The sequence below is a fragment of the Alligator sinensis genome, unplaced genomic scaffold (genome assembly GCF_000455745.1).
Source record: "Alligator sinensis unplaced genomic scaffold, ASM45574v1 scaffold388_2, whole genome shotgun sequence".
Classification (NCBI taxonomy): domain Eukaryota; kingdom Metazoa; phylum Chordata; order Crocodylia; family Alligatoridae; genus Alligator; species Alligator sinensis.
In genome coordinates, this window is record NW_005842102.1 from 503,576 (window position 1) to 529,004 (window position 25,429).

Below are 25,429 nucleotides of genomic sequence, written 5' to 3' on the forward strand. Positions count from 1 at the left end.
CCCGCCCTGGGTGGGGCTGCCCGCGACACCAACCAGGTGGGGGGAGGGGAGACCTCACGGGGAGGACGCAGAAAGAGTGATTATTTTTTAAAATTCTGGTGAAGTCTGAAGACAAAACGTTTCCATTCGTGCACATTGTACAAATGTTCAGTAAATCTAAAGTTTTAGTTCTTCAACAGAACCACAGACAGACAGGCAGAGGAAGGAAACGCGGGCCGGACGGGCCCTCAGGAGGTCACGCCAGTCCACCCCACTGCTCAAAGCAGGACCAGCCCCAACGACATCATCCCAGCAGGGCTTTGCCCCTACCTGGGTCTTAAAACCCCTGGAGGATGGAGAGCCCGCCACCTCTCCTGATGCCGTTTCCAGTGTTTTGTTACTTGCCGAATGAGAGAGTTTTTCCTCACGTCTAACCTGAACGTCCCTTGCTGCAGCTGGAGACCGTTGCTCCTTGTTCTGTCGTCTGCCCCACGGGGCGCAGTCCAGCGTTGTCCTCTTTGTAACCCCGCTGTGGGGAGGTGAAGGCTGCTATGAAATCCTCCCTCATCTTCTCGTCTCTAAATACGCCCAGTTCCCTCAGCCTCTTCTCCTAAGTCACGTCCCCCAGCCTCTGAACTGTTTCCGTTGCCCTCCGCTGGACTGTCTCCAATTTGTCCACATCTTTTCTGTCATGCAGGACCAAACCTGCAGATGTGGCCTCACCAATGCAGACGAGAGGGCAGGATCGCTTCCCTGGGCTTGCCGGCAACGCTCCTACTGATGCATAGACAAATGGATGGACAGAGGGGTTGACGGATGGATAGATCAATGGATAGCTAGACAGGCCAACAGATCGATAGGTGGATGGATAGGGCGATAGATGGGTAGATTGATGGACTGATAGCTTGCTAGATAAAGCGATGTCGATCGATAGATAGCACAAGCTTTCGTGAGGTGGGAAAGAGCCAGGCCGTGGATTCAGCAGTCCTAGCAGTGACAAGGAGATGAGCTCCCACACTCCCTGCAGCAGGGACTGCGCTTTGCAAGACCCTCGCTCTAAGCTGAGCATCTCCTCTGGATGCTGGAGAAGACAAAAGGGAAAGGATTGCTGAGGACCCTGAAAGGGAACGTCTGCAGTATAAGTGAAGGCCTGCATGATGCGCGGTGTTCAGAGCCAGCGGGGATGGGCACGTGTAAAAATACCCATTGCTTCCCATCCACCCTGGATCGGTGCAGGCACCTGCCCTCATTCGTATCAGCCAGTCAGATCAATACAGTTGGGCTGTCCCAGTACAGCTTCTGGAGGCAGATGCAACACTGAACGGCCCTCGGACACTTGCCTGTCCTGCCTCACTCCCCGCTGCCTTCGAGGGCAGACAGAGCTTTGCTGCCAGCCTTGGATTTTACATTTCAATTTCCCACTCCACCACACCTAGGAATTGAAAATACCAGTTCTTTCCCTGAACATTTTATCTTCCACCATTGAGCCAAGGGTTGATTCCTTCCTGTTATTGTTTGAATACAAGCCGGAATAGCTGTTTCTTTTCCTTCCTTAACTTGCCGTTCTTATTTCAATCCAGCGCTGGGACTGCTGAGCCACTGCTCCCTCTGCTGATCCCACCGAGCAAAGCACAAACCATTAGCAGCGCGTAGGCTTGCCTGTTCAGCCACCGAGCTGACAGCACAATGGAAATGTTCAGAAAAGCCATATTGGAAATCTCAGTCATTCCCCATTACGCTCCATCAGTACAAAGCAAAATACTGGGTTTGTTGTAAATGAGAAGCCAGGGAGATTTCTCTTTAAAAATAGCCCTGGTGGGAGCATCGCTGACCTGGTACTGGCCAGAACCTCAAACTCGTGCTTTACAGAGGGCTCCGTTAGCTTCTGCATAATCTTAACTATCATCAAAATGTTTGTATCCCTTATTGTTGCTGAAATACAACTTCACACGGGGACACAAGTCAATGCTGTTAGGCTGTGCCTTGTAAACAGATGAGACGTGGGAAAATCCTCCAGTTTTTTGTAATAAATTAAGACAAATAGCAACCAGGTATTTCACTCCTGATCATTTTAGCAGAAGTGATCCAGATGCTCTGTGAGGTAAATTATCATTTGCTATCTGAACTGTACTTTAACTTGCAGCTTTGTAATATGTAACAAAGATTTGAGCTTAATCTAGAACTGTCCTTTAGTAAATTGTCAGGAATGGGGCATTGGCTTTACAATATCAAGTCTAGAGGCAGGTGGCACCTACGTGGCTTGACAATTCACATGCCACACCACCGGTAGCAGCACAGAGCACAACGCCTGCTTGAAACATGCTTGGTGATGGCATTACTGTAGTTCCAGCTCCCTGGGGACAGTTCCATTTCATGCCATTCCCCCTGACACCCTGGTCTTCTAGATTCCCCTCCTACAGAGCACCGCTAACTCCAGCTAAATTCAGTAGAAGATGCACGTCATCAGCAGCTTATAGGACCAGGACTGATAGGGGAAGTCACAGTGGAATTAGCACAGTGCTGTTGTGTTGCTTTTTTACACTGGGCACAAAGCCACGGTAGACAAGCCTGGTGACTGAGCAATAGAGAACCTGTACAGTTGATGATTATCCTGGTTTTTCCCCACCTCAGTTTACAACAACATCCTTATCCTGCCTCCATTGGCAAATTGTGTCATACCCTTCCAAGTCATGAAAATAAAAAGCAACTGAACTCTATTGTCCATACACAGCAGCTCCTTCCATGTTTAATTAAAGACACAAGAGCAAAAAGAACAAACCTATCCAAATAAACCACATTTGCAGACAAAAGGAGCAAGAGATTGTTAAGCACAAGGTTTAATACACAGCAGTATCCCAATGGATACAACAGAAAAGTTAATTCAATCAGAATTGTAAGGAAGCAACAGTTGTGCATTTCTTTTTGCTTGGTTTTACCACGTACAGGAGTCCAAACCAGATCTCTCCCCGCCAGGACAGAGTGAAGCTGAAGCTGCTTGTTGCAACAGACCTTTTTTGTTTTTAAACAAGGAATTACATATTTGGTTAACTGTTAGCCTTAAACACATTTCTTTTTCTTTTTTACAAGAAAAGAATTACAGACAGTCTCTCAGTGACAAGTAGTGAAGTCAAAATATAACCTTTCAGACAGTTTCAATTCAGCAGGACCAGCCCCCACTCTCACTTCCCAGCCAACCTGGACACAACCATGATCTCTCATCTTCTACACACTCTAGTTGTCTTGCAGTTCCTAGTAGGTTTAATTCAGGTTTTTTCCCAGTCTGACCCAGCCTTTAGCCTCTAACCTTTGACAAATAGCCCAGGATCATTCTCGAGGCCACCTGTGAAACAGGATTTAAATCCAGTACTTACACTCTGGTGGCAGCTGCCTCTGTCCCAACAGGAGTTACTTTCCTGAAGGGAAAGTATAATGCAGCCAATGCAGAGACTGCTTTGAGTTGGATGTAAAGTGGATGGAAATTGGGCTTCTCTCCAGGGGTGTGGTCAGCACCTTCACTCTCTGCAGAGACCAACACAAGTGACCCCCCCACCCCAGGTTCACAACCTACGGAGCAGAAGTTATGAAGTTCCTGTGTGTTCACTGGACCACAAAAAGCCAACCTGGCTGTGTACATACACTATTCCTGCAGGCTGGGAGTGCCTCAGCACAGGTACTAGTCCTTGCAGCACCCAGGATGGAGATAGGTAAGCCAGTACCAGGCCTTGGGCAGTTACTGCTACAGCATAGATGAAGATGACTTATTTGTAATGTTAATAACAGCCATGGCTTCAGATTATCAACACTGCACAGACTGCTTTAGCCTTGTACAAATTAATTTGTTTTTTTCCTGATGGTTTTGCTAGTTCGGGCTATGCATGTAGTTAGGCTATACATGTAGATGGTCTGACAGGTAGAAGCTACTGCTCCTATGAGACTTACCAGATGCTGAGTGCCTCCAAAATGATGTGAGCTGCTTGCCTCTTGTTGATGTCCCTGAGGATGGTGGATACTCAGCAGATTCAAGGCTGCAGTGTCATTGTGTTGGGTATGCCAGGAAGCAAACTACTTACACCCTAGGTGGAGGGTTCCCTTGACAATGTCTGTGCAGAGAACCACTGAGCTATGTGCTCTATTAGCCCTACTGTTTAAAATGCAGCGGGAAGGATACTCCTAAAGGATAGGGTGTCTCTGTGTTCCCACTACTAGAAGGAGAATGTGAGAGAAGACCTTTGCCTCATCATTTAATTTGAGCCACCTCAGACATCACTCCCCAGCTCCATCTTGTTGGGAACTGGCCGCCCCTGTCCAAGTGCCCTGGAGATCTTCAAAAGGAGACTGGACGCACACCTTGCTGGGGTTATTTGACCCCAGCGGTCTTTCCTGCCCAGAGCAGGGGGCTGGACCCGATGATCTCATGAGGTCTCTTCCAACTCTAAACCTCTGTGAATCCGTGAAAGTTGTTCAACTTTAGTTCTACTAGTACTTCTCTGCAGAATTATGTTTGCAGGCAACAAATGGCTGGGTACTTCAGGGTTGCACTAATAAAGCTTTGCCCTACTAGAGGTGGAAGGTCCAACAGGTTTCATCTGTGAAGACTGACCAGCATTCTTAGACAGCCACACTGCCTCTATACCACAGGGCTACAGGTCCTGAGACCTTCACAAAAATCCCAGATTCACTATGCAGAGCACTGATGGGAAGCAGCTGGGGGTGGCCACCCACAAGAACAACCTAGCACCTATTTGCCTTCAGAAGTGCATTACAGTCATGAAGGGAGCTTCCCAACACCACAGTGGAGTGAGCAAGCAGGTGTGGTTATCCTCACAAAGGGCTCACCTGACTAGCCTTGAGGTTTCAGAACCTGGCGTCATGGGACTCTGCTTGGATAATGCCTGTCTCTCTCCTCTCAGTTTTGAGAGGCTTCCAGTTTGTGAAGCTTATCTGGTTGGAGAAGAATCGTATCCAGGGCTCATGTGAAGCCAAGAGTGATGCTTTCTTAAGACGGTCTCCAGACTCTGTGTGGCTGTTGGTCTCACTCTGGGATACCTGAAGCCCTTGTGAATATCTTTCCTGACAGGGATTTCCTACCTCTCCCGATGCAGCTAAAAATTGCAGAGATCAGGAAGGCCCATCTGAGCAAATGAGATCTCATATCAATACAGACTGGTTCAGAAAGTCTATAGCTTACAGTGAGGTTTTGGACCCATCTTTAGGGGGTCTTAGCAATAGCTCAGTGCTCTAGCTCTGTAGGGTGCTTGTCTCGGGGCATTCTTTTTTCAGCGTGATCTTGTCATTCCTTGCAGATCAGGATCAGAAGCATCAGTCAATCTTTCCTCAGCCCCCTTCCTTCCCTTCTAACTTCCCCTGCCAAATTTCTGCCCCTTGTTCCCAGGCTGCCTTCGGATCTGCTAATTTTTAAAGCTGTCCTAAGTGCTCAAACCCAACACAAGGATCAGCTACACTGGGGAAGCTCTGAGCTATGATGGCTGAATGCTCAACTTTCCAAGTGACCTTTCAATCTCTTTGGGAGTGAGTTCTCTTTATGATGTGACCAGGTTCTTGGGATGCAATAAGTCTGTACAAATTAACTGTTTACTTGAGAGGCTTGTACACCTGTGCATCATCTTCAAGACCCATCTAACACTGTAAGCATGTGTACTCTGCAGACCAGAAGCAGAACTGTAGGCAGATCTAGCTGGGCTAGCTTTAAGCTAGCTAGTTTGGACTTTGGTGGTAGCCTACCCATGGTAACAGGGGCAGCTTCAGTGTAGGCTGCATAAACCCACTCAGGGCTTCACTGCTATTTGTACCCAAGGTAGCTAGTTTAAGCTGCAGTCACACCTTTGAACAGAGATGCAGCCACCTAAAATGAAAGTCTTCATATGGGGAGATCTGGTCAGAAGCCTGCAGCTCCCGGCATAATTCAATCCTACAGTGGATGGAATCAAGCCATGTTTTCACTCTGCTTCTTCACTAGGGCATAAATCTGCTGGAAGCTGGGACCTGGTTAAAATCCTGTTTGGTTCTGGCTAGTGTGAGGCTGAATTCTGCTTTAGCTATGATGGGCATCTTCTGAACTGCACCAGGACCCAACCAAGCTCTCACTTCTATGATAGGAGACATGGACAGAATCTTCTCCAGTTAGCAGTGCAATGGCAAAGACTCTCCCAACTCACAATCCTTCAATGCTGCTTTGCAGAAGTAGTTAATTGAGTGGATAGTTCAGCCCAACTCCTTGCCTGCAGGGAGCTAGTGTGCAGCAGTGGCAGCCCCACCTAGCTGGAGGATTAAATAAGAGCACATACAATGCTGGCTTCCCTGTCCCAAAGCTAACATGGATACAGCATTGTGGGAGAGGGAGGGGAATTGCACATGAAGGAAATGACCATGGATATCCAACTTATCCAGTTTTCCAAGCCATTAAAAACCATGAAAAGTGACATAAAAATAGAGCAAAGCTTGAAAAATACTTAAAAGAAGAAAGATACAGATGTCATAACATCCAAACCAAAGATGCAGGTCTGCAAAGGGGGAAGAACAACAAACTGGCTTTGAGTAACATCATCTTGGCAGAATAACCAAACCTCTGCAGAGCACCTGTGTTCTGGCATTTGAAGTACCTGTTCAGTTTTTGCCCGGAGCATGAGAAGAACCTCAGCTATAGCAGCAACTTAACCCAGAGTGTGACGCATCGGAAAAGAGAGCAGGGAGTAAAGACCACCAAAGCTAAGTGTGATGTCTCAAAGGCCTGAAATGTTCCAGTTAAACCAGCCCAAATGCCTCTGGCTCCCAAATCATTCTGGAGGGAATGAACCTAGCTTAAACTGTGAAAGAATTCTCATACATAGAGCACACTCTCGCTCGGGCTCTGCAGGCTGCACAATGTGGATGTCGATGTGAGGCTTTAGCTTCTCAGGCTAGCAAGGGCTTGGAGAGTCCAATAGGTAAAGACTCTGAGATAGATTCCCATCCCACTTACATTGGTGTAAATAAGGAGTAACCCCACTGAAGCAAATGGACTTGCAATGGCTAGGGTTGGTGTGAGCTGGAGAAGACAAGGGAGGTTGAAAGGGGGGATTTACATAGCTTGATTCTCTATCACCCTTAGTAGCACTGGAATCCTAGAAGAGACTGTCAGGCTGCCTAAACATTGTGAAACAGAGCTTATGCATCTGACAGATGGGGAGCCCAACTACATGTACAACAACATGGGCAAGTGCTAGTCTGTGATTAAGGGATGAGTGAAAACCCTCCAGGCCTTCAGTGGGACTTTGCCTAAGCAGATGACTCTTGGAATTCGTGCAGCGTTGAGAGCCTCTGTGGCTGGGTCCCAGAAAGAGCTAGACATGGTGAAGGGAAACCAAGTCTGTGGCATTTGTAGCCTGTCGTAACACACTGAAAACACAATATAGCAAAGACGGTGAAAGAACTGGCACTAAGAGCCAGAGAGACCTGAGCATCTGTGAGCAAATCCCATTTCTCACTGCACAGTCACCTTGGAGGAAAAAGCCCTCTACTGTGAAGGACTAGTAGCTGTTTTTCTTGCTCTTCCCTTAACCTTGTGGGGCCAGGTGGCTGGAAGTTCCCACTGCAGTGCTACTGGAGAAAAAAGTTCACAACTTTTGGCTTCAAAGGGTCAATGGGAACGTTTTACAGCATGGAATTTCCCAATGCACCCAAATACAGATAGGAGAACTCCCATTACCAGACTTCTCATTAAAAACCCACTGAGTGAATGAAATGGCTCTCTCACATTATGATTCTACTTATAAATATTAGAGAAAGTTTTGATTTTTTTTGTCTAAATTTCTTACTGTTATTTCCCCCCCTTTCAGACAAATAAATCACTGATCAATACCTACAATCCCCAGATAGACGGGAGGCCACACTGCTTCTAGACTGATTATTCTGGCAGACGCTGCAGAACTTTGTACAATGTAATGAAAGGGCATTTTCTGGAGGTGGAAATAAAAAAAAAAAATCCTGATACCAATCCCATGACTAGCTCTTCAAGCTCATGTTCACTTGAGGCTTCTCTGTAGTCTAAAAAAAGGTTGAAAGATACATGATGTGGCTGTCTTTGTTTCAGGTTTTTTGTTTTTATACAGAAATCACACACACAACTTCAATCCAGACGAAAAATCCACTACTTTAAGGAAAGCATCTGTTGTGCAAAAAATCCCTCCCCCCTCCCCCTGTGCACCTTCATCTACTGAGGGTCTCCCTCCCTCCCACACACACACACACACACACACACACACACACACACGTACATACACACATGCGCACACACGCACACACATAAAGGTTCCTTCCAACAGCCAAGCTGGTGAGAAAGAGTCCTCCCTATATACAGTGAATTAGAGAGAAGCTGGATACAGTGCTGGCAAGAGGCACTGCCTCTATCTGGAAGTGTCCATGTTCTCCTCCTTAAAGTTACTGCAGTGCTCTATAACTTTCCTAGGGAGAAAACAAGGACAAGGAGAAAGGATTTAGTCCAAAGTCTCAGCAAACACTGAAGTGGGCCACAAGTATAAGGAACTGTTCCAATGCATCTTTATACTAACATATGTAATGTCTACATCAAGCTGTCCATTCCTTTCCCTGAGACATGCATCAACCCAGGACCTGTGTCAGAACCAGTCTACCTCAACAGAGGTTTCACAACTCACTCCTTCCACCTTGCAAACCATCACTGATATGCATCCAGATCCATACATGACCATTTATTCATCACACTCATCTTCCATCCAACTGTCATTCTGTCACATCCAGCACATTCCCATCCACGCATTCACTTACTTTCCTTTCATCTATCGTGCCTGTTGGCCAACAATTTAGTTCCTTCTTGACATCTAATTATTGCCATTTACTTACTTGTATAACTTCCTTTCACCATTCTTTCATTGTTACTGTCACTCATCCATCTCCTGACTCATACCCAGGTTATTCTGTCATTCAGTCTCCTACTACATCTTTTGTATGAATCATGTAGCTTCTCCACCATTTATCATCCCTTTAGCTACTGAAACTGTCAGTCACCCATATGAGCTGTTTTCTTAGCTCAGATCTGTCTACCTGCTACATTCCTCCAGTATCTATCAAGTCATAGCTTTCAACTTGCCAGGGGTGAACCATGTGCAACTGATTTTTAAAGCTGAATGACCCACAAGGAGCGACCTAAAACCAAATCAGAGGCAGTAGCTTGGGGCAGGGATTTTTTTAAACAGTGCAAGTAGGTCTTTATAAACAGCAGTGTGCAATGTAGCTCTCTTGGAGTGTCAGTGCTGGACACATACAGGCAGCAAGCTAACACCAAGTTTAGGGGTGGAGATAGAGTAAGGCTGCCCGCATAATCAGATCCAGCTGAGAGGTACAGCTCTTCTGTCCATCTGTTTATCTTCCTCTAACTCAACAGCATCAGCACCTTGGTGTCTGTTATCCACAGAGCCCTCCTCCCCTTCATCCTTTTGTCTTGCTCACTGACAAATGCTTCTCTGTTCACCTGTAATTCACTCATTTGTCTATTTGCCCTGGGCACACAGCACTGTGTTTTCATTAACCCCAGTACATACTGGTCCAGCCTTTAATAGTTTTACTGTCATGCATGAATACAAAATAAGCCTAGGCTAAGGCTATATGTTTAATAATTGTATTGTTTCTTACCGGGCCATTTCCTTTGTCTCCTGCCGTGCTGAAGCCATTTTAATCATGTCCTTCAGAAGAGGGATCCCTCCTTCTTTGATCAGCAGGGGGCAATACTTGTCAGCTGGAAAAAAGAGGAAAAACAGGACTGTGAATTTTCATCCCTACTGTGTGAAATTTCTACATGCTGGATGGAGCCTGACCTTCCTCCCAGACCACTAAGCTCAGATCAAGAAAGAGGGAGATTACGTGGCAGCCAGAAACAAGGAGACTGGTAAGTCATAAGGCATAGTTAATGCTCCTCTTTCTACTGAGGCAGACTCTCAGGGATGTGCTGTTTGCAGAAGCATCAGAGACAGAAAACAGTTGGGAATTCAAAATCCTTGCTGGAAGCTCCAGATGGTTGCTCCCATGCACTAAGCTCCTGTCATCATTTAATTTTGGTAGCATCACCTGAACACCCTGAGTAACTTCAAGGAGCTGCCTTGGGAGTCAGCCACCCACTCTGCACAGACACACTGACCTACAAGCCTTGGAAAATGGTTTCTCAAGACTTCTTGCCATCCCTATTAACAAACACAGCACATGGAGACTCCCAACTCTGGCCTTTTCACAGCAAGGGAAATGTTCTCCGAGGAGGGACTTACAGTAGACAGAGACGAGGTTATACAGTGCCCAGGTAGCCCAGTGCTGGCTGACAGGGGAGATGCCTTGTGGAAGGAGTCGAAGGATTGGCTCAAATGACCTGTGCAAAACAATAAAGAAGTGGGAAACCCAAAAGCTGCTGCTGCTAGCACCATTTCTTGCTTCAGTGCTGGAAACAACAAACCCTTTGTGCTCTAGGCTTGTGAATTCTGCAGCGATAAACCTCACTATGGTATCGCAACTCCTGGCATCAGTTGGTCACAATTGAGTAGTGCTGACAAACTAAAGTAAGTCTCTACTGTTTAACATGAGTCTGCTGCTCTGAGAATTGACTAGGAAGGATTAAACTGAGCACCCAAACTAATTTCAGGGCCATTCCAGCCAAACTTCTTTGTAACAGCTGAAATACAGCAATGCTGACCGTTCTGTAGAGGCTCACAGCTAGAAGGATCCTATCTACTGTAAGCCAAGGCACAGCTGAGGAGATGCTGACATGGACAGTGGCTGCACCATTTGTTCTTGCAACCATTAAATGTGTTTACATTGCAAATCGGGTATTGCAGATCTCACAACCCATTCCATCTGCTGTTGTATCAATCCACTGTGGGACCCCAGAGTTTGACCGCTCTTGCCACCAAGGTATCATGGCTATTCCACAGTGCACAGTATCACCCAAAGGGAATTCTGTTAGTACCACGTTTCAAAGGAAGCTGTAAACCACAAGTGAAAGATGATGCCCAAGAGAAACTTCTTCCTCCCGCAAGGTGAAGTTCCACACCTGGTTACATCTCCACCTTTTCTGCAATGCTGGAGAATATTTCTTGGGACAGCTCCAGCTGATGGACTACGTGGGCTGAGCTCCAGCATCCCTCACCTGTAATTGATATTTCTCCTGGAGTTAATGTCCCAGCTCTGGATGGCTGCCCACATCCTGTCTACCACTTCCTCCCGGCGTGGCTCACAGATACACCAAGCCTCTGGGCCGTCAAACATGATATGGGAAAGGACCCCGCATGCATTGTATGATACCTCAATCCCATCCGCTTTGCTCTCCAACAGGTTGCTGCCAAAACAGAAGGTAAGATTTTAAAGATGCCAGCACACCCTTGCCCAGCACTTCAGGGCTAGGCACCTCATTGTGTAAACACTGCAGCGTCCACTTTAACCAGAAATCACAGAAAACACCTTCTAACCAAAGTGTCTATACCAGGTATCTGACCCATCCCAGCTTCCCAAAATAGTTACAGTCACCAGACTTTATTACACTGTGTACTGACATCCCACCCAGCATCTGGGAGTTCCAAAGCCCTTTACCACACAGGTGAGTTTTGCTCTGGCTTCATTGTTTGTTCTTAACTGGGGGAGACCCTCCAACCATCAAGGGTAGCTGGGTTTGTCAAGGGCCATCTTGTAACTCATCACTGGAATCAGGGAGAATACCCAGGTGTTCTGGCTCACTGCTCCTCCTCCCCCAACTAACCATTAGACCATGCTGCTTCCTGCATGGTGATGTACAAACCTGAACACACTGATGAACTGAGAGGTCATAAGCTGGGGGCGGAGCTCCTTCACCTCTGCCACATTCCCCAACAGACCCAGCATGTTGCGATGTAGCTCCTGCTTCTCCGGGAACTCCTGTGAAAACCAGGAATATAAATTAAACTGAAGTAGAATCCCGGGGCACTGAGAACAACCCTCTGGTATGACTGAGGATGCAGCAAGTCCAGGAAGGCTGAGCACTTCCCAGTAGTCAGTGATGGGGCTCTCCCCTGGTACAGTGTGTGACATACCAGAGACCCACATGACGAAGTGGGAAAAATCAAGCCATTGTAAAGCCAGGGCCAGTTCTCCACTGCTCTACACAGCTGCTCAATGAAAGAGGAACTGTCTCCAGGTGCAGAATAAGGAAACAAAGAGTAGACATCAGAGTGTCAGTGTGCAAGGGGTCTTGTGCCCTTGGGGTGCATGGGGTCAGAAAAAGCATGTGCAAGTCTCTTGATGTGAAGCTATGATCAGAGATCAGATCAGGCCCAGATCCCCAAAGATAGCTAGGTTCTCAACACCTATTTAGGTGCCCAACTTCTCCTGAAGTCAATGGGAATTAGGCACCTACATACCTTTGAGGATCTGAGATTCAGTCCTGATCACTGGCTTTCTTGATCACATAGAGGTAGCTAGTCAGCACTTACTTTCAGACATTCCAGGAACAGCTTCATGCCACTGTAGTTGAGGAACATCTCACAGTTATCAGGAGTTTCATCTGTGATATTCCACAAGGCGCTCCAGGAGAACTCCATCACCTGATCGCACTACCAAGATGAAGAGAAGGAGACAGTAACACACCGGGCTAGATTATGGGGGCCAGGCATCTGCATACGGAGCTCTGGTAATACAGAAGCCCAATGTAAACCAGTCACAAAGAAGGGGAAGTGTTGTCACCTAGACAGCACCAAGAAGCTCTTTACTGAGTTCAGACTCACGCATGCAAAGCATGACCATTATATCTCTTTATCCAGAGGAGCTGAGTCCTCACAATCCAAGTGGGGACACATGGAACGTGCTGTTGCATGTAGCTGCTCAGCTCAAAAACCTGGCTCTGTAGCACCTCAGGGCTGAGCTTCCCCTCTCCAGGCCAAGCGGAGTATTACAGAAGGCTGCAATAACACACCCTCACTAAAACCAGCCCTCTTTATAACAACCCCTGCTACTAACAATGTCAACAGCAGGAACTGATCTTTTCATCAGGATGATACAGCAAATTGACTAACCCTATTCTTATCAACACTGCTTTTAAGGAACTTTTCTCCCAGTCCCCTGTGGGTTTGTTATAACAAGGCCGTGCTGCATAAAAGGAAACACTTACAGTTTTGTCTGTCAGCTTCTTCTGAATTAGTTTCAGCATGGTCTGCAGGCAGAGACAAGAAGAAAGGAGGAGAGTAAGAGCAGGCTTGCGAATAGCCCATAAGTGAAGTCAATGAAGTTAGGCAGACTCCAGCTGGCAGGCTGGATGGGGTCCTAGGCAGAAAACCTGGCTGAGAGAGTGAGCAAACCATCTGCCCCTGAGATTGGGGCTGCTTTCTCTGGTTCAGAGGGAGTGCGGCTGATAATGCACTACTGTACAGCAGATAACTAGGCAGTATGTCCCTGGCCTGCACAGCTCAGAAGAAAGCAGAGTTCAGTTTAGTACAGCACAAGTTGAAAGCCAGGGGAGTGGTCAAACAGCATCATGGCAAAGGGGTGTCCTCAGAGCCTGTCTGATGGAGAAGTGGGTACTTGGGGGACACTGGCTGGAAGGCTATTGCAAGCTTGAGGTGGAGCCTGGAAGAAGCCACAAAGACAGGAGTGGGTAAAGGAGGGAGAGGAAACATGGGGAGGACCCTGGGGTGTAGGTAAGAGGTAGCAAGCTGGGTAACAAGTTTTCCCAGTTAGTGGAGCAACTGAGACAGAGAGAGGGTGTGTGACCTGCTTGAGGAAAAACAGCAAAGCCTCTAACAGAGCCAAGATCAGCATTCAGGACCTCTGACTCCTGGGTGTTGGGGTCAGATCCTGCTGTCTTCCCTGCCCTCAGAAAAGTACTTCCTCAAAAGCATGAAGGATAGTGAGGTTCCCTACTAGTATGTCTGCAAGGGGCGCAGTTGAGGGTGGGGGATTCCATGACAGGACAGCACTGCTGGGACACCAGCTGTCCCTGACAGAAGCATTTTGACTGGCACTGTAGGATCTACTTAATGGACACCTGCAATGGAAATGATGGCGAGTTCTTTCAGATGGGAATCACACACTGGCTGGGTGAGCAATAAGCAGACACCCTGGTACCATACCAACCATGACAAACCCCATCTTGCCCACAGCCTCCTTATGGTCGTTGTCCACCTGGCAGACCAAGGCATTGCAGAGGTGCACAGCGATGCGCTGGATGGACTCATCCTGCCGACTCTGGTTGAGGATGTTCAGCAGCAGCTCGTTGACGCGGCGGTACTGAAATTCCAGTTCCTCTGGGATGCTGAAGTTACACAGTGTCAGGCAGCAGTTCCGCTGCACCTGAGGAGGGGAGGCAGGGCAAGCTGAGGATGGGCAGACACAAGTCTCTACACAACACTCTCCCAACCGCACCGTGCATGCACTTGCCATGCAATACAGTCACCATCTTCCACCCCATCACTGTCACTACCTATATACTCCTCAGTGCCCAGCCCCAAGCCAATGCTGCATACAGAGTCTTTGACAGTATCACCACACCAAAGTTACCACCCCTCACTGCCACATCATCCCCACAGGTTCGCTCTATCCCCAACAATGTCATCGCCTTCCAAACACACAGCATCACCAGCCTCCAACTTGGCAACCTGATGGCATCCTCCCAACACAACACCCCTATCACCTCTTTCTTTCCATTGTAACTATAGAGTTACATCTCTGTCACATGCAGAAGGTGGGTCCCACACACCATCTCATCCCTTTCCCACAAAGTGAATGGAAAGCCAGCCCTAGTCATCAAGTTGTCTTGTGATGCTTTAGTGCATGTTTGAAAATGCACAAAGTACTGGAAACAAGCCTGATATTGGGGAGAAGGGGACAGTGAAAGCAAGGGGTGGGGGCTGGCTTTGTTCTTACTGTAACTTCCTGGTAAGACTCCATGCCATTCAGCACCACTTGGATCACCTGCCGCCGTAGCTTCACACTCTGCTCAGGCCGGTACTCTGAGTTTGTAAGGTAGAAGAGGGCTGCACTGCCTGTCACCTGGATGTTCTTATCATCTTTATGGCACTTGAGGGCTGTGATCACCAGCTGCAAAGAAACAACACAAGGCTTTAAAGCCATGCAGGGATTGTGGCACCTCAATGACCACCACTGCCACACAGGCAAAAATCAAGAAGAGCATTCAGAACATGCTGCTCGTTGAAGACACCTTCTAAAATATAGGTCCTCACTTCCATTAAACCACTGAACCTCTCTCTTTTCAGGTATCATCCAAAGTCCATGAAGTCAATGGGAATGGGAGTCAGGCTAGTGGTGGTGAAGGGAAAAGGACTGAATTTTATGCTGTAGGATTCCCCTTTCCCTAAGATGAGATGGAGCAGGAGAGGGACCAAACTGACTGACTGTCAGAGGTAAGCGCTCCTAGGTGCTCACCTGCAGGGCTCTCAGCAGCTGGTGGCAGCGCTCAATACGGGCGATGTCGAAAAGAAGGTTGATGGCCCGGGATGTGATTTCAGGCCTGTGCTCAGTGTATGCCTCGATGGCATTTAGCACCTGCTCCTCGTTCTTGTCTCCACTCACCTGGTATGGTCAGAAAGAAAGAGCACAAAGTTGTTCAAGGACAGACTTGCCACGGGAGATCTGGAGGAACAGGAATCTGAAGAAGGCTTCAAACTTCTCCACCTGTTTCTAAGCTGTGAGCACGATCAAGCCCAAGACAGCAGGACAAAGGCTGAGCCACCTCTCAGCCAAGCTCTAGGAAGCAAGCTCCCAGGGCTGCACAGTATTTTGCAGGGTCATCAAGCAGGGTTATATATGGCTACTTCTCCCCTAACCCTCCCCCAGGTTGCTGAAAGCCCCTAGCGCTACAAGGAGAGTGAGGTACGGACAGGCCATGAGCCTTTCATAGCCATCTTTCAAAAGGCTGCACACTTCCCTCCTCACAAGTGCCACCCAGAGCACAGACCTGGCTCATTGCAGCAGTCCTGCAGCAAGAAGAGCTATGCCAAGTTCAAGAGGCACAACATTCCCAACCCCAGAGCCTGGGTGCTCCAATATGCAGGCAGGCAGGCAGGCAAGCAGGCAGCATTCTTGCTATCTGGAAGCATCCGTCCCTTTAACTTGCCTCTGACACCTACTGGCAGCTCCCCACTCGCCCTTTACCTTGTAGGCTGGAATATGTGTCAGACGACAAAGAGAAGTCTCAAAGAGGCCCAGGAACTGGAGTGGTCGTTTCAGCCCCCTGAAAGGGGCAATGCTGCTCTTTGCTGGCTCAGTGCTGGGAAAAGAAGAGATCATTCATCTCAGTTCTGCTGCTTGAGCTCCCTGCACCAAAGGGATGCTTGAAAACTCTCCACCCCTGATCTGACCACACTGTCCACAAGGCCAGAGGAGCTGAGGCTAAATTTAGTCATATCCCACTCATGCTTCTTAGAGACGCTCACATCTTATGTTTAGTCAGGAGCTTTCATCCTAGACCAACTCATCAGTTTAGGACAAGAAATGTGTATGTTCATCAGCAGTGGGAATTCAGGTGGGCAGAACGCAGTTGTCCAAGTTACACATCCTGGCTCCAATACAAGAGCTAACACCAATTTTTATATGAACAGCTGTGGATTATTAATGAGCAGACAGCTTCAGGCCTCATCTGAAAGACCTCCTTCCACTACCACACCAGAGCAGTACTGACATACGCCACTGCTGAGTCACCCAACATCTCCGCTGTGTGCCTCAGAGATCCGCAGCCACTGTTTCCCACCAGTTACGTAAAGGAGCCAAGGCTGCTAAACAGCCCTTTTGCTTTGCGCTGTACTGGCTCAGAGTATGGGGAGGGGGAATTTCTGGTTGACCTAGAATGACAGACCTCCAGAAGCAGCCCCTACAGAAGCTGGTGGGATGTTCAAATGAGTGGCACTGTTCCTTGTGGTCCTGGTGAAATCCTAACATCCACGTCTTCATTCCAAACCTCTAAAACACCCCTGGTTCATTTCTTTGCTAACCCCCGTGAAGCAAAGTGGAAATGTTGTTGTGTCCCATCCCAAAGGTAGCTGAGCTCCTGTGTGCTGTGAAGATGCAGTTTTGAGAGGGCTTTGTGGTCCTTTGGGAGGAAAGCTGATGAATCAAGTGTGGCCGCCTCTAGATGATGAATGCATAAGGAAAAGGACAGCTGCAAAATCCACACTATTAGGTTCAAAAGCTGAACCATTCACTATCTGTAAAGCCAACATTAGTGTCACACAGGGGGATCATTCCCAAGGGGATGGAAGCTTTAGCATCACTAGAGGCTGGGGACAAATGTCTTTTTCAGTAATAACTGTTCCAAAGAATGTCAAAGTCCTAACAAAGAGCTCCACCCTTCCTTTGGCTCTAAATGAAATCTCCCATGCAGTGAGGCTGCTGTGACCGCTGTGCCTGCTCAGCTTTTTAGCCTTACCTTGTCTGGCCCATTTTCTCCTCCATGCTTGAGATAGTGCAGTTCTCCAACATGGTGTGCCCTGAGATATCCAGCGAGGTGAGGTTTACCAGGTTTTCCACAAATAGGTTCAGCACTCGCCGGGTCAGCTTGAATTTGTAATAGCTGGACAGATGGTCTCGGGAAATATCCAAGTGCCTATAAACAAGAGCAAGCATCTCAGGGTCTGAAGAGCATCACACAGGGCTTCCCTCCCTCCTCCAGGGCACAGCTCAGAGGCACAAGTGCTGATTTCTGAAGCAACAGGGATGTGGCTCTATGGAATGGGCAGTAAGATCAAGCCAGGTGCATGCAGCACATGACCTCCTTTGGGAACCCTGGCATGGATCTGTCCTGAATGGAAGTTAGGGAGTACCTGAGTCATTATAGGACTGCAATGGCAATACTTTCTCCTCCATAACCTCCCTTTCCCAGGCTCCATCATTATCACACACCTTATTTCTCTAATCATGGAACTGGCTACTTATCTTTCACCTGGGGGTCAAGATACATTAAGGCAGCAGTTCTGAACCTTTTTCAGTCAATGTACCCCTTGGTCTCAGAGTGAGACTTCATGTACCCCCTTTCAATGGGAAATTCATTTTTATGTCAAACTACGTGTAATCGTGTGTTATAAAAATGGCAAGATACTCATACAAAGACTTTTCAAATTGTCAAGACTTTTTTTAGGCCCTTCAACCTGCATTAGACAATGTCTGAAATATATCCCATGTATCCCCTGATGAGGCTTCACGTAGCCGCTGGGGGTACACGTACCCCCAGTTCAGAACCGTTGCATTACAGGATCTTCTTGCCTACAGGAAGTGTGCTAGGGTTGTTTAGTCTGGAGAAGACTGAAGAGAGATTGATAACTGTCTTCAAATGCTTGAAGGGAGATTACAGAGAGGATGGAGATGGACTTTTCTCTGTGACTGTAGGGGACAGAAATGCCCTCAAGCTATAGCAGGAGAAATTTAGGTTGGAGACTAGGAGGAAATTCTGTCTGTGATGCTATCTAGAGAAGTTGTGGAACCTCTAAGTTTTCAACAGCAGGTTGGACAGACACTTGGCTGGGATGGTTTATTGAGGAATGATCCTGCCTTGAGCAGGGGGCTGGACTAGATGACCTTGTGAGGTCCCTTCCAGCCCTGCTTTCCTGTGATCCTATGAGCCCCAAAATTAAAGAGTTTTCTTATTCTTTCTCTGGTCTCTTCCCTTGTTATATCCATGATACTGTGCCAGGATCTTAATGGTCTCTGTTACTTCAGTCATATCAAGTTACTTAGCTTTAAATGCTTGACGTTCATGTGAAAAAGTCCCTGCCCCCTCTAGCCCACAGCTGCCCCCATGGTGCTCCACATAGGGTTGAGTCCTGACCACCCCCAACCGGGGCAAACTACACCCACTGACAGCACCACTCTGGCCCCAGCCAGCATGCACAGCTTCCCGACAGGGCTGGTCCAGTGACCACTTGGGTACTGCTTGGCTCCCCTGGCCTCCAGCAGCTCCTCCTCTTCTTTCTACCTTGCCACTTTGGGCAGCGGGCAGTGTCGGGAAGCTGGTCGGCGAGAGGTTGGGGAGGCCGTGGTCAGCCATGGAGACATGTGCCTGGCATCACATGCCCAGCCAGGTGGCTCCTGCCCCAGCACGTGAGGCTCCAGCTTCCACCCACTCAGCTGCCTGCAGGTGGTTGCTTATTGTGGGTAGAGCGGGGAAGCTGGAGCAGGTGCTGGCAAGTGCCATGCAGGCTGCCCTAGGTGGGGCTTGGCCCTGTACAGAGTGCTACAGGGGCAGGCATGGACCAGATACAATCAGTTGGCAGGGGGGATCCAGCCTACAGGCTGTACTTTGCCCACCCCTGCTATAAAGTATAACCGGTGGACAGGATCCTTTGAGTGGTAAAGGTGTCTTTGTTTGGACCAGAATGTTCTGAGTATTATTCCTAATCCAAATGTGGAAGCCACATGGCAACTGTGCCACCTTCCATCTGTGGTCATGGAGTCAGCACACTGCCATGTGGCAGCAACAGCATTCCTGTTAGGTCACTGGTACCTACTGACTTCGGACTATGCTGCTCTCCCCTCCACACAGAGCATTGAGATTGGTTGCTTATTTTACATGTGATGGGCTTACGTGGAGCTCAGTAATCAGACTGTGCGCCTGCTGCTGAATGCTACATTTTTCTCTTATCTGTGACCCAGGCTCAAACTTTGGACTTTTTGATTTGCTAAGTGGCTCAAAGGAGCTGTTTTTGATTTCACAATGTGATTATTGCTAGGACCCTGACAGCTGTGTATGCCCACAGATCAACAGTCATTTTCACTTAGGCCAGGGTACAAAATTAGGGGAGTTCACACAAAGTACCGGATCTGGCTTTCCTTATTGCGGGTAAAACTCTTTCTGGCTTCAGCAGAGGATTTGGCTGCAAAGCTAGTGAATGATCCAGCCTCTTTGCAGAAAAGTTCACAAACTTATGGTGGGGGGAAGGAGGAAAATCAACCATCAGTGGCAGGGCAGGGAAGACACTTAGTAAACAGCTATAGGAACCATTTCTGGGAACTAGAAGGCTGCTGTGGGAGGGCAGGTTGGGAGAATTAGGTAATGTCAGTCTGAAGAGTAAGAGCTTAAGGGAAGATATGATACAGGTTTTCAGATATCTGAATGGCTGCCATAAAAAAGAAGTAGAACAATGGGTCTCCCTAGTTACAGAAAGCAGGGCACAAGGCAGTGGGTTTAAACTGCAGCAAAGCCGATTTAGATTAAAACCAAGGGAAAAATTCCTAGCTGTAAGAAAAGTAGGACAAGGGAACAAGCTGCCCGGGGAAGCTGTGGAACCTCCTTCACTGGAGGTTTTCAAGAGGCTGGGTGGGGATCTGCCTGGGATGGTTTTGGAATAGCTCATTCTGACTTTGCACAGGGCTTTGGACTAGAGGTCCCTTGAGATTCCTTCCAACCTCATGATTCTAGGAGTCTTGAGAGGTTCTGAGCACCCAGCTAGGAGAGAGCAGGCAAGAAGGGAGGTGGCTGCTGACCTGAGCTTGCGGAGCTGTGCAATCACTTGGATGTGCTCCTCTGAAAGGTCCATGTTGTAAAGCACTAAGGAAACCAGACTGTCCTTCCACTGGGTCAGAAACACCACATCTTGCAGCTGGATCCCCGACAGATCTAGGGCTGTGAGGGAAGCCAAGGGACGAAGCAATGTTTCCACATTCACCCCCTCGGTCAGGCGACCCAGGTTCAGGAAGCGCAGGCGGCTGAAGCCCTCAAAGGTAAAGTCCTTGACCAAGACCTGGCGCGTGGGGTTCACCAGGCAGTCATCCTCGCAGCCACCTGGGTTCTCTTCCTCATAAAAGATATTACAGCAGCCAAAGAGGCTCAGGGAGACAAGTGTGTGGCTGAAACTCAACAGGGTCTGCAGGCTCTTGGCTGTCAGCTTCTCACAGTTAGTCAGCGAGAGCTCTACCAGGTCCTGGAAGAAGGGAAGCTGACAGTTAGAAATGCTTTGCAGTCATGCTCCCACAGCAGTCCTGAACTAAGAACTTACACAAAATAGATCATACAGGGTCAGACTAATGGTCCAGCTACTGTCTCCGACAGTGGCAGAAATGGATGCTATAGAGGGAGAGCACTGAACCATATATCTCTAAAGTGATCTATCCCCTATTCAGAACCCTCCTGGCATCCACCATTATAGGTTTAGAGATAGATGCCAGAGGACATCTCCAACCATTCTGTTCAACAGGCATTAACAGATCTATTATCCATGAAAGGATCCGGTCCCTTTTTTAACCTGGCTGTGCTCTCTGCCTCCACCACCTCCTGTAGCAATGAATCCCACAAGCTTAGCACACACCATGTAAAAATAATGAGTTTTTTTTAAATCTGTCATCTACTAATTTTGGTGGGTGCCCCTTAGTTCTAGTATTCTGGATCTTGGTGAACAACAGTTCCCTGTTCACTTGGTCCATGCTATTCATGATTTTATGGACCTCTATCATACCCCTACCCTCAGCTTTGTTATTTCCCAACTGTAGAATCCTAGCCCTTTTAGTCTCTCCTGGTATGGAGACTGCTCCATGTACCTAATGATTCTGGTTGCCCTTCTCTGTACCTTTTCTAATTCTACTACATCCTTTCTGATATATGGGGACCACACCTGCACACAATAGGAGAGGCTAGGACTAGACCGCTCCTATCAAACACAGCCACTGTCCCCACCAGTCCCTGCAGTACCCCTCTCTGTGGTAGGGTGAAGGCAATACCCTGGGCTCTCACACAGTCAGATTTCCCATGCCATTCCCCAGAGTGGCTCTTGAAGCCAGAACCTTGATGAAGCTGGTAATGAGTACGTGTAATCTATGGATCTCCCTGACAGCTCAGAGGCTGCTGCTGCCAGGAGGACATAAATGCAATGCCACCTGCTTTCTGATGGCCTCCAGGTCCTGGTCCTGCACTATCTGCTCCCGCAAATGGATCCGGGCTAGCCTCGTGCTCCGTGGATCTGAAAACAGGCTGAAGAAGCTTTCATGGGGTTCAAAGACACTGTCCGTCTTCACCAGCTCCACATACCTATGGGAGAGGTTATAAGGTTAGTAAGTCAGAAGGGTTTAGATGGCCACAACTTGTAGGATTTTGATTACAGTTCTTGTGGTTTCATTTGCTAGGAGAAAACACAAATGACTGCATGTGCACATGCTTCCAGAGAAAGACGGGTCCTCTTCCAATCATTCAGAATAGCCCACAGGCTCCTTGAAGCTTGGCTGTTACCAGCCCTTGACAGAACATAAAAGAATCCCTTTGAAATCTACACCCCTCGCTTCTGGCTTTCAGCCATTATAGGGGGATTCCAAGCATATTACTGATTGAGAGTTCCATTGATCTTTTAAGGGAGATTTTGCTAATTAAACCAATATGGACTCAACCAAGAGCAAAGCAACGGTTGGATCAGGAAATTTCCCCATCTAAAATTAGTGAGATTTTTTTTTTTCATTTTAAGGCACTTAAAGGAAAGGCATTTTAAGGAACTTGGCAAAGGTTCTGTGCTGGACTGAGACCTCACAGGCAGCCACTTAGCCAGGAGAGAGCTGTGACAGCCAAGAATCCCCAGAAGTAGGTTGTCTCATAAAAAAACGGGAGTAGCAGCTTTGAAATGCAACATCTGCTATCATTTTGCACTCTCAAATTTTCCTGGCTTGTGGGAAGTGTTGAGATGCCTCAGCTAAGAGAAACGGTTGGTTCCTTTAAAGCTCCCAGGTGCTCTAAGTGAGAGCAGCTCTTGTTTCACTCAGGTTTCAGCTATATGAAGAAATCAATCAGCAGAACTATCCCAGAATAATGATACTTCTAGGCTGATTTACCTCTCCAGAGGGATACTCTATCCTGGAGTAGGAGTGATCTCAGTCTTATTTACCTGGTCCACTTTTGAACAAAGCAAAGTACTGGTGGTCAATTCTCCCTTGTAGCACACCATGTCCTGGCCAACCCTGGACCCTCTTTACGTAGAGCGCATAGGATGGGGGCCACCAGAGAGCTATTCTGTCAGCTGAGGAACCCCTCTACACAGCAGCATTCCCTAAGTAGGGGGAATCTCCTGGCTTGAAGGCCATATATGCTGGCATGTGGCCCCCGATAGTGGTCAATCACAAGGTCTTCAGGAAAAACCAGGTGCCAGTTACTTTTTAATATAAGAATCAAGAAGAAAAGCAAAAAACCCCAAACACCTTACCCCTGAAGCTCTTCCCAATACATTTTTTGTCAGACTATCCCTGTGACTCTGTCAAGCAAATATATATACCCTTCCTCTCAAGTCCTAGTGTTTTCCCCACCCCTGTCCCCAACCAACAACCACACAAGCTGGTCACGTACTCATTGACAAGCTTGTCACAAATCTCGCTTGGCAGGAAGATGTCTGGGTGAAGCCGTAGGGTCTCATTATCCAGTAGATAGCAGAGGGTTCCCTCCAGATTGCGCAGGCAGTAATCTGTGCATAACGTCATCAGGGACTCTGGGCTGTCAGACGCCATCTTCAGGGGATGGTGCTTGTTGTGGCAGAGGAAGGAAGCAGGGAACTGAGGCAGAAGGAAGCTTTTCAATTCAAGAGGTTCCCTCCCCCTGGACTAAGGAGATTCCAGGCTGGATTTACAGGGACATCAGGAAAGCTGCAGGCAAAAGACAGATAAACAAATAAACAAAGGGATGATGGATTGGAGAACATGATGCAAACTGCTGGTGCTGGGGAAACATGGCTAGGTTCATGGGCCTATTCATGCCCAAAGAATCTGCAGCTGCTTGGCCTGCCCTGGAAGTAATGCCCCTCAACATCTCCGTGCCCGTTTCTGCACTAGCAAACTGGTGAGAATGCCTCTCAAGCTTCCAGTTTGCTGCAAGGGGTTAGTTAGTGAATATAACTATGTTCACCAGTTAGGTAACTAGCAGGAAACCTCCCCCACACAAACTTTCCTCACCATAAGATGTATCTAGCTGGGGAAGGGCATCTCTGAAAGGGAATGGGGGATACCACCTTCCCTGGGTCACTTAAAACTACACTTCACAAATCCAGAGAAACTAAACAACACAGACAAGTGCAAGGTGATGCACCTGGGGAGGAACAACCGGCACCATACCTGCAGGCTGGGGAACTCCCCTCTTGTCAGCACGGAGGTGGAAAAGGATCTTGGAGTCATTATTGACTCCAAGATGAACATGGCTCAGCAGTGTGGGGAGGCGGCTAGGAAGGCCAACTGTACCTTGTCGTGCATCCACAGATGCATTTCAAGCAGGACCAAGGAGGTGATCCTCCCCCTCTATGCGGCACTGGTCAGGCCGCAGCTGGAGTACTGCGTCCAGTTCTGGGAGCCGCACTTTAAGAGGGATGTGGACAGCATCGAGAGGGTCCAGAGGAGGGCCACTCGCATGATCAAGGGGCAGCAGGGAAGGTCCTATGAGGAAAGGTTATGGGACCTGAACCTGTTCAGCCTCCAGAAGAGAAGGCTGAGGGGGGATCTTGTGGCCTGCTATGAACTAGTCAGGGGGGATCAACAGGCACTGGGGGAGTCCCTGTTCCCCCGGGCGCCGCCAGGAGTGACCAGGAATAACGGTCACAAGCTGGCGGAGGGAAGGTGTAAGTTGGACATCAGGAGGCGCTTCCTGCCATGGCAGGGGGGCGGGCTAGATGATCTGCCCAGGTCCCTTCCGACCCTAGAAACTATGAAACTATAAACTGTAAAGACAATTGCCCCATGCAGACTGGCGGAGCTGAGCGCCTTCCCTCTCTCGCTGAGGTCCATTATTCTGTTTCCAGCAGAGAGTCCGGGATCTGAAATCATTTGTCTGAAATGCTCGGTTAGCCAAATACAGACGTGGCACTAGCCACAGCATGGCAACAAAAAGAGCTATGTTAATAACTGAAAGAACTGAAATAACCAACGTGCTGACAGAGACCATTAATGTACTGAGGAGAAGCCCTCCAGCCCAGCAAGGCAGCCTCAGGCTGATGGGGCCAGGAGGAGAGAGGCACCTGAGGGTAGCTGTAGCTCAGGGGGAATAGCCCTTGCTTCTAAAGGAGCTGTCCTTGGTTTCCAGTCCCAGTCCTACAGCCTGTCTGCCAGGCTGGGTTCAAATGAACTCTCCAGCGAGCACAGAAATAATAACCAGCACACTGCCCTTGTGTTACTGGGTAGCCTGTACTGTCCCACTGTTCTACAGAGCTGGGCTCCCATGGATTACTGGGGCTCCAGGATGGCTCCAAAAGTGGCTGCCCAATAGCCGGGGAAGAGTCACAGGACCTGAAGGAAATCAGCCCAGCACCAGCCAGCTACTGTGGTGAGTAAGAGTGCTTCCTCCTGCAAAGGAACAGGTCCTAGGTTGCTGGGCGGTCAGCCAGCTCCTGGCAAGCAGAGCCATCTTTTGTAGGCACCTGGGGCCCTCCTTCCCCCAGGAAGAAGTTGGCATGCATGGGGCAGCCCCTTGGACTTGAGAGAAGGCCAGTTTGGATGCGAGTCCAGGTCCTGC

At 48.3% G+C, this 25,429-nt stretch overlaps 1 protein-coding gene across 1 annotated transcript; it reads right to left on the reverse strand.

Moving 5' to 3' along the window:
* Window positions 1–8,062: 8,062 nt before the first annotated feature.
* ZER1 (zyg-11 related cell cycle regulator) lies at window positions 8,063–23,599 on the reverse strand. The gene is made up of 15 exons (XM_006024332.3): window positions 23,285–23,599; window positions 21,838–21,988; window positions 20,452–20,888; window positions 17,402–17,578; window positions 16,132–16,246; window positions 15,403–15,549; window positions 14,884–15,057; window positions 14,095–14,310; window positions 13,133–13,174; window positions 12,459–12,578; window positions 11,789–11,904; window positions 11,144–11,332; window positions 10,272–10,369; window positions 9,646–9,748; window positions 8,063–8,439 (listed from the first exon to the last, which is right to left on the reverse strand). Exons 1-15 carry the CDS (start codon window positions 23,440–23,442, stop codon window positions 8,382–8,384), a joined length of 2,301 nt encoding a protein of 766 aa, XP_006024394.1. The 5' UTR covers window positions 23,443–23,599; the 3' UTR covers window positions 8,063–8,381.
* Window positions 23,600–25,429: the final 1,830 nt, after the last annotated feature.

Excerpts from the sequence above, each read along its gene's own strand:
- ZER1 (XM_006024332.3), bottom strand. The coding sequence starts at position 23,442 with ATGGCGTCTGACAGCCCAGAGTCCCTGATGACGTTATGCACAGATTAC. Across the intron at positions 13,175-14,094 it reads GCAAGATGGGGTTTGTCATG|ACCATGCTGAAACTAATTCA; the intron begins GTTGGTATGGTA and ends CTCTGCCTGCAG. Across the intron at positions 9,749-10,271 it reads TAACCTCGTCTCTGTCTACT|CTGACAAGTATTGCCCCCTG; the intron begins GTAAGTCCCTCC and ends TCTTTTTTCCAG.